This window comes from Python bivittatus, unplaced genomic scaffold, assembly GCF_059951505.1.
Source record: "Python bivittatus isolate LINGU-HERP-01145 unplaced genomic scaffold, Pbiv_v1 ctg000680_np1212, whole genome shotgun sequence".
Classification (NCBI taxonomy): Eukaryota; Metazoa; Chordata; class Lepidosauria; order Squamata; family Pythonidae; genus Python; species Python bivittatus.
Window position 1 is genome coordinate 5,326,389 of NW_028277095.1, and position 19,558 is coordinate 5,345,946.

Below are 19,558 nucleotides of genomic sequence, written 5' to 3' on the forward strand. Positions count from 1 at the left end.
ATGATCCGAACACCATGGGATGCTTCCAATCCTCCCTAAATGACCACCAGGACTGCATGACATATTCAATTAGGTTAAAATGGGGTTGGACATTTTAGCATTATTTTCCTTTTAAGGTTGAGGGGGCAATTTTCTACTCAGGACTCCCACATACACACCCTCACACACACTTTGGTACTATTTATTTGTATGAAATGCAACCCCAAAACAGGAGATTTTGAAGCCCTGTTCCAAACCCTCCCACCCCACCTTCTGGCTCAGCTCTCAAACCTTTCTTTGCTTTATTTTACTCCCCAGATCTATTCAAATTAGGACGTTCTGTTGAAAAAGAGATGGGTCTGCAGTGGAATGAAGTGGTAGAGTCCTACAGGGGTACAGTATTCACTTCAGCAAGGTCTAATTCATCAGAGAGAGCAACAGGGTGGCATTTCTCCCAGATGCTTTCCTCCCCCCACTTTTTGGATGCAAGGAAACCTTTGAAACACACACACACACACACACCTTCCAGTCCTAAATGGAAAAGTCCACTCCATCTCTAAGGAGTCTAGCTAGCCTGTTCTGCTGCACAGTTATGCCAGGCTGTCTTCATCAATAAAAAATTTAAGTTTACAGTGCTGATCCTTTTCCAAATATTTAATCAACAGCCACCAATCCCTCATAAAGCTGTCTCCACCCCCCACTTTCCAAATTCAGCTCAGATTTGTGCATCAACTTTTCCATTATCAAGACATCCCATAGCTTATTAATCCAATCTGTCTCTTTCAATGGTTAGAGAAACTTCCTTGGCTGCACTAGAAACGTCCTCACAAGCAAGTGACATATTTTAGATTAAATTTTAATGAGAGCAAAACGGTGGTAACACCACCAATATGGATTTACTGTTTGAAAGGGGGGAAAAGTGTCATATCTACTGTTTTCTGATGCACAACAGCCCCAAATTGACTTGCAATAGAATGAGGCTCCTAAGTGGGCAAATAAACTGGCAGGATGTTTGTGTCCTTTCCACATTTTTATATTCACAAGGGATCAGCAACAGGGCACTGCATCGGATCTCTGTCATCCTTGAAAATGTCATCTGCAGCCCCCCCCCGAAATTAAATTAAAATAATGTCTTAAAATTAATGTTGGGATGGCCAAAAGGTGATGGGACCATCAACCCTTGTAAGAATTTGGCAGTCTCATGAGATCTTCCAGTCTTGCGAAGTTTGGGCAATTTTATAAGAAAATGCAAACTTGGGAGCATTCTAGAACAAGATCTCAGGGTTACAAGATTTCAGGCAACTGCGATTTGGGGTTTGGAGGGACTTCAAAGCATCTTGCCAGCTCTCACAATAATGCTATTGCCTGAAAAACTGGCACTCACTAATACCCCACACCCGACCCAACTTTACAATTTTCCATGTTTCACTGCTGCCATCTCCCAATCATGTGGATTTCTATAGCCCAGGTAGGGTAGCCCTATTCTAAACAGGCGTATTTAGCGAAAGAAGAGGTTACCCCACAGAACTCCCACCATTTTGGAGCCAATGGGCACACTGCGGATTTTGCAAACATGTTATAGACGCTGTCACGCAATGGTTGCTCTATTGGTGTGGCCATCACAAAAAAGATACACACCAGAAGGCCAAAAAAAGTATGGGCTGTAGCTAAACCCACCCAGCCCTTTGAATTTCCCAAAAAATGCTTCTGAAGCCTTCCTTTATTTATTTACAGCCATTTATGTACTGCCCACTACCAACACTCACGGTGGTACATAAATGGCCGTAAATACTGTATATATACAAATAAATAAATAAATAGTGCCCCAAGGCTTTTTTGTAAATACAGATGAGGCTTGAAGCTGGTATGCTGCTCGATGGCGCGCTTGCTCCCCGTTCATTTTTGTTTCATCAAATGCAAAAGACAAAAAAATTAAGATTAGGCGAGCGCCAAGGAATACGTTGGCAGGCACTCTGCCACCCCAGGTACCATGCTAAGGATTCTCTGGTTAAAGGAGAGGGATCCACAGAGATTTCTGGAGCTCCTCTGCACCCCCGCCGTTAAAATTTAGCAAAGAGAGGGGCAGAGTAAATCAAACCCACAGCCCATCTGTGTTTATGTCTCAGTAATGCACAAGGACTTAAAACACAAGCAGAGTTCTGCAGCTCTTAGAGAGAGAGGAAAGACAGGGGTGTCGACACACCGATCCCGCCGCCAGCGGATTCAGCTTCACTTCCACTCCTAATTTCCCGTCCTATCCTCCCTAAACATCCTAGAATTGTATTCGCTGCCCCCATTCATAACTAAGGATTCTCTTCCCCAGCCTTTTCAACATGTCCGAGTCGGGTTCCTTCCAGCCTTAGGCAATGTCCGTCTGACGGACCTTGAAGTCCAGCTGTTTGAGATGAGGCCAGCTGGGAAAGGCTGGTGAGATCAGAGCAAATCAAGAATTTATGACCAGCAGCCCCTCTCCCTGTGAATTTCCTCAGACACCCAATTCTTGGATTTTCCATCTAGCATCCTCCCCTCCAGCACATGAGGTCATTCCATTTCACCCCATGTAATTTTCCACTTCTCATCAGAGCCACTGCCTCTTAACTCAGTGTCATTGTGAATTTAATACACTGCGCTGACGTGCTTTGTTTCTGGCAGCCCAGACTGTTACAGACGAGAAAATTAAAAAGCAACCTCCAAGATGGTCTGATCCACAGCTTCCTTGACGTCCAGGTTTTCCATCTGCATTTAAAGCTATGCCTCTTGGATAATCCTCCTCAGAGAGCTAGGGATACCTTTAAGGATTAATCATCATAAAACTCTGGACTTCAGAGGGCTGCTGTCCAAAAGGAGAAAGATTATCAGCCATCTTTATTAACATCAGGGGCACTTTCTGTATATTTTGCCCAAGCCAACAACAGGGATTCCTGCCCCGAGACGCTTACAATCTAAATTGAGAGCAGGGAGGGAACGGCGCTGAAGGGAAAAAAAAAGAAAGAAAGAAAGAAAGAAGAGGAACAAACAAAAGACAAGTGTGAGCAAGTGCAAGTATGCACAAGCTTCATTCCAGTTTGGGGAAACTGGATGAGCCTCTTTTGGGTGTCCACAAAATTTTTGGGAGGCTTGGTCCTGATGCAAAGTGGTTAAGGCTATGGCACCCACACGGGCAGAGTCAGTACCTTCTGGTTTTGAGGGTTGGGTAATGATTTCTCTTCACTTCTGAACCCTTAAATCTATTTTTAGGAGGTACACTGTGGCTGGGTTCACACAACATGCTAAACCTTCAATCCAGGCTAACAAGACACATACCAGGTTAAAGCAAAATGAATAGATTTAGCTTTAACCTGGTGGCCTCTTTCACGTAACAGATTCAGACAACAGTCGAGTCCCAAAAACTAGCCAACACCGTTTCAGCCTAATCTAATCCACTGTAGGAACTGGTTCCACGTGTCTCGTTCAACTCCCCACCCCTGGGAATACTGTGCTGTAGCAGGAAATTGTCCCACTGATTTTTTTGAAGCTTTTCACCCTTCGGAGCTCATACAAAGATTGCAACCCCAGCATTTGACAGCCAACTTCAGAACCATTGTGTGATTTCTTGCTGAAAAGTCAAGTGTAACTCAGCTTCTGTTGGGCTTAACGCAGTTGGAAATGTTTACTCCGCCCCCCCCCCCAAAAGCAAGGGGGAAGCTTGAATATCTGGCACTTGTTCTATCCAAAAATATCATTTTATCCCTGCTCTTCCTATGGTAGCCCTCAGCCACTGGCGAGAAGAAAGAAGTTGCAACTCTCAGATACTGAAATCGGAATTATTCAGTCTGGCTTCCCCAAGCCACTGGCTTTTAAAGATGAGCATTTCCTCTTCCAGCTGTTTCTCCCCTCCCTTCTTTGCATGTAATTAACAGCGACTCCCAATTTAATTAACAGCTTCTAGGGAGCCCCAGCCAAACCCACATCCAAAGTTCCAGCAGACCACAGGGCCTTTGTCTGCTCTCCATTTATCTTCCCCCTCCCTTGTCAACAATTGCTATTGGGGTGAGTTTCTGAAAGGGAAGCAGGACATGCTAATGTCACAGACGCCCAGCCGGGCCAGGCTTCTGGCTCCACTGCTGATGATGCTCAAGAGCAAGGCGCCCCGGGATGAAGGCTGGGGTGGGTAGGTTGTGCTTGCCTGCTAGGGGAGGCTCCCCCAGAACTGAGGATGGGACAACCAGGAGAAGTAGAAGAGCTGGAAGCCAAAATCCTTCCACGTGATCAAGACTGGGAGAATCCAGATCACTTTCTAAGAGCAGAGGCCAAGGTCCCAGCTTCAATTCCATGAAAAAAACTCCTGGATATGGAGAGATATAGGTTGAAAGCCCAGCAGGAGCGCCCAATGTTTGAGATTCAGGAGAGACTCCAGGAGATGCGGCTTGCAGACCCCTTTCCTTCCTTCCTGCTGTGTCCTCTGCTTGCTGTCCCCTCCCACCCAACCACAGGAGATCCCAGCCGGCATGGGAGATCTGCGCCCTTGCATGGCATCACCTCCATCTCTGATGTACAAAAACCAGGGCTACCAGGCACATGCCGAGTTCTGAGGAAGAAACTTGAGGTTTTGGTTTCAAAAGGGACCAAAAGACCACCCAGCCCTAAGCATACAGAGAATACCTCCATTTTGTGAGAGGACAGCCTCCTCGCCTGGTGGGCTGTAGAATCAAATTCCTCAACTTGCCTAAGGAGAGGTCAGTGCTGTGGTCTTGCACGGCTCACAGCCCTCTCTCAACTAACGTTGCTCCTTCAATCCACTTAACTGGGGCAATTACAAACCGAATGGTTGTGTTCCCTAACATCCTAAGTAGGTTAGTTTCTCAATGGTTTCCCCTAAACTAGCCCATCTCAATAGTTTACGGTCAACATATTGGGTAAACCCTAAAAATAGGTTAATTCAGGAATGAGATGAAGTGTGTTGCATGGATGTGTCCAACAAGGGGAGGGGAGCTCCGTTTCACTCTGGGTGGGTGGGTCACCCATTTTGGATTAAACGTGTGTGATGCACATAGAAAATGGCGGAGCTTCGATTCCAAGGCCACGGCCACCATCTTGACTTTCTTGACCATACCCTGTGGACACCTGATTTCTTTTCCTACCGAGCATCACCTCTCCTCAAAGACACCAGCTGTTGAGGCTGCATGGTGGGAGGCTAGAGCAAGAGATGGAAGTAGACACCCATTCCTTCCTTAACACCCCTTTTTATTTCTCATACTGGCCACCCTGTTTTGTCTCTCCCAAGAAGCTAGTTGACTACAGGGAAGAGAAACATCACTCCTACCAGAAACTGGAACAGATTTCTTCCAGAGATTTCTGGAAATGGGGCCATGGGCTGCAGGCCACTCTCTGGCTGCAGGTTGACCACCCCGGTTGAGGGTACAGAGCAGCAGGAATTCTGTGTTCCTCTAACAAAGGGTTGGAAACAAGCAGCAAATGCAATTACGTACACCCATATTGTGCTAGAACACACCTGTTACTGCATACTAAGAGTTTGGCAGGGTATGTTTCTGACTCTCTGTTCTCAATATCTGACAGTTGGCCAGGAGGATAGCATTCTGGTTGAACCAGTACACAGGCTGGGTAGAAACACTAGGCACGTCCTCATCGTAGCTTCTCTCCCCTCCTCCTCCTCCTCCTCCTCCCTTGTGCCAGGAGAGTGGCAGAAGCATGCCTCTTACAAAGAGGCTGGGAAATGGCACAGCACCAACCAGCCAGTGACTCCTCCCAGGATCCTGTCTGTAACCGTTCTTTTCCTTCTTCTCAGTAGATATGAAGGATCTCTAGGAGGTTCCTAGCTGAGGCCCAGCAATCTGGAACTACCACGTAACCTCCCCTGGCACCTGGAAACCTCCATGCCCCAACTGATTTTTTAAACTTAATTCATTCGTAAACGTAACTGGGGATGCTGGCATGCTGCAAAGCTTAATTCCAGCCTGAAGCATCATCTTGGTTTCCAGGCGTGCCTCTGGATCTTGCCTGAGATGAAGGCACTCTTTCAAAAGAAGCCCAACAAGCTCCAGCAACTGAAAGGGCTTTGGTTACAATGACACTCACCCAGCCAGAAAAATAGACAAAAGCAAGTTGAGATAGGAAAGGGTGTCTGGAAGGACCAGAGAACCCCACCATTTTGTTTCCTAGTAAAAAGACGTTGTGTGACTGGCCAGGTCCACCATGGCAGCCGTAATGTGCTTTTAGAACTCTAAAGAGATTGGAGAAGCCTCCTGACCAAGGAAACCATGGCCAATGAATCCGTTAGGGGTCCACTCAAGTCTATATTTCATGGCCAGGAGGACACTTTTCCAAGTAAAAAAAGAAAAGCATGGCAATCAAGACCTTCAGAACCCTTGAGAAATGCTTTCTTGCCTTCACCTTTCGAAGGATACCAGCGTCCCAGGTTCCCTTAGCTTCTTTACAAGAGAACCAAGCTGAGACTGCTAATGGCTAAATGGCAGTCCTTGAATTTGCTACCTGATGTTCTTGTTTCCTTTACCAAGTTCTGTTGTGATTCTCCTCCTATTCTTCTCATGCTATTCTGCCTCATTGCCCTCAGTGCTCCTCTCATTCATGTCTTGGACTCCTCTTTAAGAACGCTGAGCATTCTTAAAGAAAATTTCCAAGGGCAATAATGCACCACTACCACCACTGGGGCTGATAATACGACACCACGCCAGCAATTCCAGCTCTGTTTCCTCTGAAAACTGATGCAAGGCAGGAATGAAGGAGAAATTAAGGTCAGAGAGCCACAGGGGAAAAATTAAACTGTTAACCCAAAGTTGCTTGCCTTGCTATTCTTATTGAGGGGTGGAGCGTCATACCAACTCTCAGATTATTTCAAACTTCAAAAGCCTGAATGGGACTCTTCAAAGCTTGAATACCATGCTTATGAAGTCTAAAAAGTGGGTATACGTTTAAAGGAAAAATGCACAACTCTATTCCTATCATATCTTCAGTGTTATCACCACCATAACCACAGGGACTAGAAACACAGTTGTTGAAAGAGGGCTGTTTTAAAACCTTCATTTTTAGATAGTACAAACGTAGGTTCATCCATTAGTTCTGCAATGCCAATGTATAATTTAAAATAGCAAAGGAAGTGAGAGGGTGACCTTAGAACCTCATGCTATTTTCTTCAGGTTGATACATATTAATTTTAGGAACTAGATGATCCATCTTAAAGTCAGCAGAGCTGTGGCTTTCCCATCAGATTCATGGAAACATCTACAGGAGTCTCAGTAAGAGGCCATCAGAACAGGTCCTACCTACCTATCTATCCATCCACATGTCTGCCACCAGCATGATGGGTTCACCACTGGTAGTCCTGTGTAAGGATGATGCTCAGTTAGATGTTTAGTCAAAACATGAGACAAAGGAGATGAAAATGGGAAAAGTCCAGGTAAAACTAAGGATGGAACCTAAGAATACATAGGAGCTGTAACAGTAATGACCCTACATGATGTTTTACGGGGAATACACCCGTTGCCACCAACTTGTCATGTTTTTTTTGATCAATTAGATCAGTGTTCCTCAACCTTGGCCGCTTGAAGATGTGTGGACTTCAACTCCCAGAATTCCCCAGCCAGCCAAGACTGGCTGGGGAATTCTGGGAGTTGAAGTCCACACATCTTCAAGCGGCCAAGGTTGAGGAACACTGAATTAGATACACAATCCAGCATAAAGAGGCTCCCTCGCAGAGGACAAAAGACTCACCGTTGTAGGACACTGTTTTCCTGGGCACTAAATTCCACCAGTTGCTGACTGCAGAGGCATCCATGCTCAGAATCAGTGAGGCCAAGAGATACACGCTAAGAGCCAGCCCGGGACCCATTCTGCTGGGGACCGAAGATTCCCGCTGCAGCCAGAGAAGACCCGTCCACACCAAGCCGCCGCCGCTGTTGAAGTCCTGACTGCGTTCTTCCTCGGGGAGGGGGCCTGGCAACCAGGAGAGGAAAGGGGTTACTTGACAAAGGTTACAGCAGCATCAGTGGCATGCCAAGAGTCACAATGGGAAGGACCAGGAAGGATGACGAAAGGGAAGGGCCCCCTGAGCAGGAACAAAGGAAGCACTGAGGGAGTTTCCACTCGGGTACCAGTCTTATTCTTGGAGGCTCAAGGGCACTTGGTGATTCAGCCGATGAGCAACAGGAACTGGAAAGATGAGAATCCCCTGCCCCCCCTCGCCACCACCCCTTGATGGCCCTCAAGCTCCCATCTCCTAGATTTCACAATCTCGCTTCCTGTGTCTCTAAATCAAGGCAAGGGCTTTCTGCATTTCCTGGAGGTGCTGATCCGGAAGGAAGAATCCCTTAAATATCAGCAGGGCATTAAATAAAACAGACAAAAGAACCTTCTCATGGGATCGTTAAAGTTGCAACAACGGGAATCTTTTCCTACTAATGGGATTCATGGCATCGGAAATGGGTGCTTCAAGGTGGGCAATTCCAAATGCAGGAATGGGAATTTAGAAAATCACTTTTGCTGCTGGGAGCAGCCTCCCCCAATCTGTTTTGTTCCAGATCAGCATTTCTCAACCTTGGCCACTTGAAGACAGATGGACTTCAACTCCCAGAATTCCCCAGCCAGCATGGCTGGTTAGGGAATTCTGAGAGTTGAAGTCCATCTGTCTTCAAGTGGCCAAGGATGAGAAACGCTGCTCTATATTATTGTCTCTTAAATTTATGACCAGGAGCAAAAGGCAACTAATGAACCCTTCCATCTCCCAAACTGACCTCCACAGCGATCCTGTGAGGTAGGCTAAAACAGAAGAGAGTCACTGACCCCAAGTCTCTGAATAAGCTTCCACAGCTGAGCATGGACTGAGTCTCCCCAGTTGCAGCCCCAAACATTAGCCACTACTCCCCATGGACTCAACACCCATAATTTCCAGCCAGCCATGCCCCACCAAACATTTAGAGGGCACCAGGTTGGGTTGGCTGGCTTGGAAACTGAGAAGTGACTTTGCCTCACCTCCTGGGGTTGGAAATAATTTCACTTCCCCTGGTTTAGTTCAATTGTCCTGTGTGAACTCATCCCTAGTGATTCATCAGGCTGAAGTCAAGTTATCTTTTCTTAGAAAGAGTTGGAAGTCAACAGCCAGCAAGATCAACTCTCTGGATTGGTGAGACAAACATGTTGCTGCCAACCGGTCCACCCTCAAATGCTGGTCCCCCGAAAAAAGGGACCCCAAGTAGTACCAGTTCCCCCAAAAGTTGTAACACACCCTTTTCACTTGTTTCAAGAGAATGGCAATTTCATGCAACTCTTTTGATAAAGAGTTTTTAAGCCAAGCAGCAAGAAAATAACATCTCCTTCTACCATTAGAATTCCTTCTGAAAGGACATGAGCACCAAGGATGTAACACACTCAATCCAGAAACAGAACAGAACAATCTCATCCTCTTCCCAAATTGACGTTCTCCCAAGCTCCTGGATTACAAAACTCACAATTCTCAGATTTGCCATCCAAGATACTTGGACATCATTAGATTATCAAACGATGGACTAACCAGTATGATTGTAACAGTTGCTATACCTGTGGATTATCTGCACATGATGGCAAAAGCCAGCTTTACTGTTTCACCACTAGAAACGATTCTAGTAATTCAGGATATGTATCCAACCTGTCAGACATGGAATCAGAGACAGGTGTGCAGCCACGCTTTTTGACATACAGCTCATACGATGCTCTGGAATGACAAGTGCCTGCGAATACTTTCTTGGGGGGAGGGGGTGCATGAAACAGGAAAAAATGTTTTATTTCAAACTCAGAACAACCTGTTGTATACTGGAGGTTCTGCCAAACTATTCTGGGCCAGATCAGTTCAGCACAGCTAAAATGCTTTGGGGCTTTGGGATGAAGCAAAATTCAGACAAGACTGGAGAAAGACAGATCCTCCCTCTGCAGTTCCCAGTCCAGCATATTTCACTGGCTGAGTAGCCCACGCCCCCAGGCCCCCAGCCCCAATTGTCCCAGCACCTCCCTGCCTTAACTGTGCCCACAATATCCTTGGCATTCTCCCTGCTCTGCCTGCTACCACTTCTGGCTGGAGCAAAACCACCCCGTTTTCATTCCATGCACAGCCCCAGATACCCCAAAGGTGCCTGTGAAAGCCAGATCTTCTGCGCATGGAGCGTTTTGCCCGTCTCAACTTTCCTTTGAGTCCAAGGCGTCTTCACAAGGCTGCTTAAATTTTAGAAACTTGTACTTAAAAATAAATGCATCGAAAACTGGTTAAGTTGGCCCACCTTCTTTTAACCTTAAAGCCTGCATCCAAACTCCATACAGGCTGGGAACCTCGGTTGGTGTTTTTAAAATGCTAGAACCAGGAAATGTTTCCGGAACATTTGAAATATTCGACTCTAACTTTCTGACGTGGCAACTAACTGCAGAGCCCCGATCCGGTCGCTCAAGACTGCTCGGCCTGTCTGATTCTGCAGCAGCGAGTGGCGCTTCTCTCCAACTGGCAGAAAAAGCAGGCATATATATATAGAAAATCATTTTGCACAGGATACACCTACTCCAGCTAGCCTGCTCTTTCTTTGCAGAATCGCCTTCTGTCAGAACACACAGGAAGCCCACTTGCTTTCCTCCCCGCCACCAACGGCAGAAGAACCAGATGGGCTACTTAAGTTGAATTGACCCAGTGTCATTTTTCAAGATGTGGTATTATTTACACAGCTGATTGTTCCAGCCCTGCAACTGACGTTTATGGAGGGCAACTGGCCCAGGAAGGAATGTGCAAAAACAGCAAATGCAAAAGGAGGAAAGCTTTCCTACCCATATTCAGCTCTGGAATATTTTTGCAAAGGAAGCACAAAAACTAGAATTGCTCTGCAGTTGGTCCGTCCTTCCAGGTCCATTTTCCCTCCCTATCTCCTCCACCCAAGAGCCCTCGTTTCTGTGCATGGGCACAATGCTTGCCCCCTTCTCATCAATTCCACAACTGCAAACCTTGGACAGGTTCACAGGCCCAAATCCAGACATTCCTGTTTGCAGAAAACAAAGAGCATGTTCATGTTTCTTAAGCTACTTCTGATAGACTGCTTCTTGGAAGATCTACCCTAGCTAAATAGCTGTGGATGGAATCCACCAACAGGATCCTAACCTTCAAATCGTACGCCGTTGAACTTGGGAGGGAGAACATTTGCAACAGAACAAACCATTCTCTTTTTCTAATCCCCTGCAGAGTTAAGATTCCCAATCTGTGACAGTTTGTAAATGATCATGTGCAGAGATGCCAAAGACAAGGAACCAAAAAGCAGAGCAGAACAGAGAGGGATAAAGAAAGAAAGAAACAAACAAACATTTTTCTATTTGGCTTTCCCTGTTACAGGACACACATTAACAATTCCAGCAGGGGATGAAGAAAAAACAAAAACAAAAGGAGTGTTATTGAATTCCAGGATTTTATAAATCCAGGAAGGTCTTTTGGAAAAATCAGCAAATCTCTGTTCTTAGCACCTCTTGCCAACTCAAAAGGATGTTGATTTTCATTGCTGGCAAAACTGCATTTGGTTTCAAGCTGCAAATGGACTTTGGAGTCGGGGCGGGGGGCAAGCTTTCCACAACACTCAAAGTCCCCTTGATTGCTCTACTGCAGCAACGTTTCTGGGCCGAGGTCTACCCTCCCCAAAGTAGGGCCAGGACAAAAAAGTGGGTGTGGTCAAGTCAAAAACAAAAGTACAGTGGTACCTCGGGTTACGAACACCTCTGTTAATGAACTTTCCGGGTTATGACCAGCTCCGGCCGCAAAAATTTACCTCGGTTTGCGAACTCCGCCTCGGGTTACGAACCGGATCCATGGCCATTTTCCCTCCCGTGACACGGTCTGTGGCCATTTTTCCGCCCGACACGTGGTCCGCAGCCATTTTTCCGCCCCTGACACGTGGTCCGCGGCCATTTTCCGCCCCTGACATGTGGTCGTAGGGAGGGGGACTCTCCCTCCAAGCAATAGCCGCTTCCCTGTCCTCCACGCCAGAACGGATTAACGGTAATTACATTGAACCTTATGGGAAAATTTGCTTCGGGGTGCGACCAATTCGGATTGCGGCCAGAGTCACGGAACGAATTAAGTTCGTAAACTGAGGTTCCACTGTAGGTCTTCCTTAATTTAGTCCATACGCCTCCTGAATTACAATTACATTAAACAAGCTCAATCCAGCTGATAGGAACCATCGCATGCAGAGATCTTTAATAATTTGCTCCTTCCAGCACATTTTTTTTTTTGCTCCTTTTCTTGGTTCCCATCCAGGTTTGTATTCATCTTCGTTTTGTGCTGTGTTTGTGTTTTTTGCATCGTTCCTTCTTTTCAAACGTTTTTAACAATTGGCAAACCACCCAGAGTCACTGGGAGTTGGGTGGCATATAGATTTAATTATTATCTCTTCCTCCTCCATCTCCACCCGGAAAACAAAAATTGGTTCACAACTTCCGGAAGGTTTGGGGGTTGAATCCAAGCACTGGCTTCCATGGAAGGGAGAGGTCAAAAAAGTCAAGGTGGCCTTGGTTTATGCACATCTGCTCTGCTCATACAAGAGTAAGGACAGTGGAACTTTTACGTAAGGCACAGCTGGTGCTCGGGACCAGGAAGCAGAAGCAAACCTCATCTTTACATCTTGGCTTGCGAGCTTCTGAAGAACATCTGCTAGAGGAGCAGAGGGCTGGGAGAGACAGATTTGTGGCCCAACCCCATGATTTATAGACTGGGACGCTGCTCCTCCCGTGCGAATGCCCACGTGCGCAGAAGAGCAGGAGAAGAAGATTCGCTCTGGCCACCGAAACCTCGGTAGGGTGATGTAGGCTCTCTCCCCCTCCTTGCCACGCCAGGCTCCCTGGCCGGCTTCCTTCTAAGATGACCAGAGTCAGAAGGTGAGTGCCCACTTGGTTCCACTCATCTGCAAGCCCATCTATGTCGATTAACCCAATTCTAGTCACAGAAGCAACAAGGGGATCCCTCCATTTTTGGATGAACTCTGTGCTCTCTGGCAATCGCACATGGGTTGCAAGGGGTCAGGATGGCCCTCGAGAGCCAGGGAGGCAAGATTTCGCCTCTCTTCATTACCGAAGCTAAAGGCAATTAGAAGACTACATTTTTTACAGAAAGAACCTTTCCCACCCACAGATATCCCTTCCATGTCTCCAACAAGGCGAGTTCTTTGATTTCATTATCAGATCCATTTCTGCAGATCAGAAGCCTAGGCTAAGGAACAGCCCTTTTGCCCATGGGGTAAACCAAACCCTGTTTTCATGGCGGTCTACCACCTAGGGTTTACGTATTTATAATTAAAATAAATCCATTCCCATAGAACAATGCATTTACATTTGGATCTCGAACGCCAAGTTCAAGCCCCTCAAGTTACAGACATGCACAAATCACAGACCCCTTGGGTGTGGTGACCATATTTTCTTGGAAAATATAAAGGGCGAACCTGAAAGAGGTTCATCAGGATAAAAAAAATGTAATTATTTATGTTTATCCCTTTGCTTTACAAAGGAAAATTCACGAGCAAAACCAAGAAAAACAACAAAAACTTATATTCTAATAAAAAATAAATCAAACAGTGTATGTAAATTTATTTTTAAAAGACCATTCCATGTCCATATTTTTCACAGGAATGTGAAAGACTGTGCCTTAAGTGGTACAGTAAAAGTGAAATGACCAAAATAAAGGACCAAAGGGAGTTTTTGGAAAATACATAAATCTAAAGGACAGCTTTTTGAAATAAATTTATTGTAAAGGACATATGATCACTATGCCCTTGGGGGAAAAGCGGGTGCTTTGTACGAAATGTTTGGAGAATCAAGTTTGGCCCTTGCAAACGTTCTCTGATAGAGTGACACAATGCCCTAGGCTTCCACAAGGCCAGGGTTTCTCAACCTTGACAACTTTAAGACGTGTGGACTTCAATTCCCAGAATTCCCCAGCTGGCTGGGGAATTCTGGGAATTGAAGTCCACACGTCTTAAAGTTGTCAAGGTTGAGAAACCCTGCACAAAACTATCTACCTGGGCATCTGGAGGGGTCAAGATGCATATACATATAAGGAGCAGGACCTCTGTGGTTGTGACCACCAAGATTACTTTTTTGACCTCCCTGTGGACACCCTTCTCCCTACCCTCCTTGACTTTGATTTTCAGAAACTATTTCCATTTCCAAAAACGTAATTAAATAGATTGAACGTAAGGCCCCAGAGGCATTCATAGAAAATAAAAATGGGGAGGGGGGAACTGCAGCCCACAGCTGTTGGCAAGTCTCCCTACCTGCATTAAAGAAAGGAGACAGCTACAGAAGAGTCTGCAGAGCTTCTCCCCACAAGGGCCATTGGACTGAAGTACTCTTGACACGCTCTTCAAACCTGACATGTGCCTACGCGCCTCAAAAGAGTGCATGACTGAACTTGAACGGCTATTCCAGGCGTGGGGTTTGCACCAGGTCATGTGGGCCTCCCACGTTCCTCTAAAATGGGACCTCCGTGGATGTAATAAGATTATTTACTTTTCCATAACTCTTTTTATGCGTTCGGAATGGGTTCCTACACATCGCCTCCTTCGCCAAGCCTTGCCGATAGGGTTTGCAAAGGGCTGCAAATGAGGCGTCAGGGTGAAGCGGGGGGCAGAAGCCAACTTTAATTAAGCATCTGGGCTCAGAGATTTAGCCATAAAGCTACGCTTTCTGGAGGCAGGACTTTCTGTAGCCTTGTGGAAAGCCTATCATGAAGTTGAGGAGCGGAAAAAAATTCCAACCGGTAAGACTAATGGCCACCGAAGCATGGATGTGGGGTGAAGAGGCAAGATTGGGGGGCTGGATTGGACTATCCTTCTGGATGATGGATGTGCGGTTATTGTTCAGCTCACAAGACCTGGCTTGCAGGCTAACAATGCAGGCTGTTCCTTTTCATTTGATGTCAAGGGCTTGTTTTAATCCCCGAGTCGGCTGATGGGAGCAGCCTATAAGTCCTGCCAACACATAAGCGTCATACAAATTGAACTACTCAATCCATTTTGACCCAGCTCATGGACCATTCTTATGGGGAATTCAGGTCAGAACTTTGCTCAGAAGATGCTCCCCCCTTGTCCTTCTTCCGGGCTCTTCTTTGCCTTTTAGAAGATGCTGTGTGGCACCGCTGGGCATTTAGGAAGTTGCCAAGGCTTGAAACAGCCTTTTCTGTCTGGATGGAGCCCATCAGCTGAGCCCAGAGCAGTCCTTTGGGCAAGGTAGGTGTTCAGCAGAGCCTGGCACCTTCAGCAAGTCCATGGGTGGAGCCAGCCTGAAATCTGTCTATCAACCTCAGGTATATAGATAAACAACCCCCCTACTTTTTTTTTTTTTTTTACTATTTTGGCAATCACAGCCTGAAAGCAGGAGCAAGACAGGTTGGGCCTGTTCTCTCCTGGCTGACTGACAGCTCCCAAGCCCTCTGACGATTGGTATAAACAGCGGGCAGTTCCCTGCCCCAAGGGACAGAATCTAAACCTGGGCATCAAAGGGAACAGCATCCCTGCACCTTCTACAGGAGGGGGGCAGAGAGAAAAACAAAGCTTTCTGTACAGAAGAAAGAGGTTTGGGGGAAAGCAGAGGCAGCGATGCCCTCGCAGGTCCAAGCTGACTGCTGCAGCTGTTCCCACCACAAATTGCAACCAGATCTCGGCCGCGCCAGCCAGCCAGCTGACCACGTTGCGCTCCACGATCCAAGATGGATCCCTCTCCCCTCCCCCAAAAGGCCATCAATTCGCCTTTCTTGTGGTTTTTTTCTGAACTTTAACTACTTCCTGCCTTGCATCAAGTCCAGGGCTGAGTCAGCTCCGTGCAGGATTGGGGGAGGAAGGTGGGGAAGGGAGGCAAGGAAGGAACTGGATGTAATCATAGTTCCCACAAAGCAGCAGGAGCTTCCTTTTCCAGCTGAGTTCAATCTGTATCCTCGTCTTCTCCCAACTCCTGGGAACCAACCGCACTCCTGGGACAGTGAACTACAGATCTCCTGGGTCATCCCTTCCAGGTCAACCAACCGCCCCCCATGCCACATCCCCCAAAAGCCAACAGGAAGGGAGGAGGTGGGCGAAGGAAACTGGAAAGGCAAGGAGAGGTGAACGATAAACTCCAATGCGCTCCTTTGCACGGCATGCTTCAGCTAGGTCAGCTAACAACTGAGCACTTGCCCATCATGATAAACCTGGGCTAATTTTAAACTGGAGGGTGGGGGGAGGAGGAGGAGGATGGCTTAGCATGCTGTGTGAACTCAACTGATTTGGTTAGTTTAGGGTTCAGGGAATGGGAATGGCTAAGGGCAGGGTTCCTCAACCTTGGCGACTTGAAGATGTGTGGACTTCAACTCCCAGAATTCCCCAGCCAGCATCTGGGGAAGAAGTCCACACATCTTCAAGTCGCCAAGGTTGAGGAACCCTGGCTAAGGGTATTGAGCAAATGCGGTCCATGTGTGAATCCAAGCTACTCATGGTCAGCAAGAAGGAACCACTCTGTGCTTGCCCAAAGGTCCTTAGAGCAAAAGCAGATAGCCCTCTGCTTGCTTGTGGATCTTCTGTGCCCCTCTGTGGCAGCCCCTCTGACCACCTCCAAGACCGTGTTGCCGACATTCACAATCCTATCGCTATTTTTCAGCAACGTGATTTTTCGCTGTTTTTCAGGACAAATCATCCATTGAAAAGGTGCTTTAGGCCTCGCCTCTTTTGGACTTTTTGCAGAAAAAAAATGAAATTACGATATATGGATTTGATGATGAGTTAAATTAATAGATTATACAAAATATGTACGTCGAGAAGTAGTTTTAGAGTAAGAGGTTATTACATGAATCATTTACATCTGCTGTACAAGAAGCCGGAAGTTATTCTTTTTGTATTTCTTTTCTTCTTTTTCTCTATTTTCCACCATTTATGTATTCTTTCTCTATTTCTAACTTTCTTGCTCTCTGCTCTTCTCGATTATTAGTTCTTGTTTGCTTTTATGCATTTTATAACTTAATAAAGTTCTTATGAAAAGAAGAAAAGGTTTCTTAAGCCTTGAGTCAGCTCACTGCACCCAAAGCCAGCGAAACCCCAACCGCCCGTCCTCCATCTGGCGACATCACGACTTCACTAGCAGCCCTTCAAGACGGGAGAATAATTACAAGTTTGCCCTGATCTAGCTGTGCCAGTCTTAGGACCAGGGTTTCTGCATTCGATTTCCAGCTCCAAGAAGAACCTGTCTTTGCAGATCTTCAGAGTGAACAGAAACAGCAAAAATTGGTAGCAAACAGAGACCTCGTTAAGTTCCTTTCTCTGAAAGTTCCCACCTTTGGGGAGGCATCTGAGTGGCCTTTCAGAAAAGCACTTTAACGCCTACGTTTAGCCAAACCTTCCAAGTTACCAAGAAATTCCTAAAAAGGTCTCTCTCCAATTCACCCGTCGCCGGTCAAACTTGGGTAAAAGGAAGCAAGGGGCTATGAGAATGAAGGGTCCCCGGGAATGAATAGGAATGGGGAGGGGAGACGGATTAAAAGGTAACCCTGCGCCCAATTCTGCCCAACCGTTACCAAGTTCTGTTTTTGAAATCTTGGAAGCTGGTGGAAGGGGTCTAATAAAAGCTCACTTGTCACCCTGGGTCACAATCTTCAGAGGGGCATTGCTCAGGAACATTTAAAAAATATATATTATCCCCCCACGCGCAAAAAAAAAATAATTATGCACGAGAAGATGGGTTTTAAAAGCAACTTGCTGTCTACACGATGCATTGCGCCTTCTTTTGTACAGAGACTGGAGGAAGACCACCCTAGCACAAGAGCACCCAGAGGAACATGGTAACGCTGATCCCTTGGGGTTGAGAGGGACTGTGTTTGAAAAATGTAAGAAGCTAGTCCTGATGACAGCTGAATTGCTGTTCTGGAGCATCCCACATATGTCAGACTTCACTAATCCCTTCTTTCTTCAGAACCTGTCACCCAGCCCTACTCAGAAAGCCACCCTTGGCTGACCTTATCCTGACTCCAGGGAATAAAGAGAAAAATAAATAAATAAATAAATAAATGTTGGGGAACCTTAAAGACTTCTAAATATAGGCTAGGAGAAACATGCAAAGACTCCAGTCTGCTTTCTTCCCCCAGAGTGAGACCCCTGGTATCTCCAGTTTACTTCTGGAGATCTGGTCACCAAGTATATTGGAGCCCTAGGATGAACTGGGGGATAGCTGCATTTTCTCTCTCTGGCCCCAAAGAACCTGGTGTTCCTGAGTCTACCACTTTGCTATCATTCATTTGCTCACTCATTTGCACAACTCAGCAAGTGTAAGCCATCCAGGAAGTCATTGCATTGAAGCAGCCTTCTCCAATCTGGCGGCCTCCATATACATCCAATCTGGTGACCTCCATATAGTTCATATATGCCCAGTCTGGTGGCCTCCATACATTTCATATGTGTCCAATCTCATAGCTTCCATACATATCAACTGCCACAATCCCCATCCAGCACAGTTCAATCATGATTCCTGCTCCCTGGCACCTTTATTCTTAAACCAAAAAGCCCCCCCCCCCAATCATCTGGGTTTGCTCCTTCCTAACACTGCAAATGGATAGACTGATGATCAGAATAGTCCACCACAATCTTTCTGAATGCAACTCCATCACACGCTTACAGAGCAGTTGCTATGATGCAGGGAAAAAAAGGCATTCTCCAATCTGAGTTACGCTACTTCAATCTGCATTTAATGCTTCGTTTTTGAAAGTGAGGACGGCTCAGTCGTTCAGCAAGAGTTTGCTGGTCTCAATCATAGCTGAGCTACTTTAGATCTTTCACTCAAAGGGCACGTTCAGGCACGCATATCATTCCGGGGTCCTCTGATATGGTACCTGCGGTGCCATTATGCCCGTAGACATCTCCCTTGGCGCCTGCTCGGCTCCCTCTTCCATCTGACTTGGGGCATTTAAAAATATTATTTTAATTAAAAAAAAAAAGATGGAAAGCTGGCATGATTGTAAGCAAAGTTCTGGTATCCAGCATCCATTTTCATTCTGAGGATGCCTGTGGGTTCCCAAGCTCTCTTAGAAAATAAAAATCGGTGGCTAAAAGACAGCACTTGGTTTAAGCCAGTGTTTCTCAACCTTGGCAGCTTGAAGATGTGTGGACTTCAACTCCCAGAATTCCCCAGCCAGCTGGGGAACTCTGGGAGTTGAAGTCCACACATCTTCAAGCTACCAAGGTTGAGAAACACTGGCTTAAACAGTCATCCACCTGCTCAGAAAAGGGTCAAAGTATTCATTTCAGCTGGAAGCATCCTGCAGGATGGAAAGGGGTGGGAGTGATCAAAGGTGGCAATTCTGGCAGCTCAGGACCTTGTCATGGGTTCTACCTCCACCCCTCCATGCTAGTGTGCAAGCACACCAACCATGGGTTCTCAAAACTGCCTTGCCCGCCAGGGGTGCCAACAACCCCAAAATGGTGAGCGTGACAGGCAACTGAAGCCACGTCTCCTTAACTCCATGGATATAAAAAGGGTTGGGACTTCAATCGCCAGGCTGCCCAGCATCTTGACATTCCTAAACCCCACCCCAGCGATGCCCCACGCGCCAGCCATAAAC

The 19,558-nt window shown here is 46.5% G+C and overlaps 1 protein-coding gene across 1 annotated transcript in view; it reads right to left on the reverse strand.

Moving 5' to 3' along the window:
• Positions 1-19,558, reverse strand: part of SEMA4C (semaphorin 4C) — a 60,136-nt gene that overhangs the window by 29,324 nt on the left and 11,254 nt on the right. The window contains exon 2 of the mRNA XM_088152138.1: positions 7,708-7,929. Within this exon, the coding sequence (XP_088008264.1) occupies positions 7,708-7,825 (118 nt within the window). The 5' untranslated portion in view covers positions 7,826-7,929. The remainder of the gene's footprint in view (positions 1-7,707; positions 7,930-19,558) is intronic.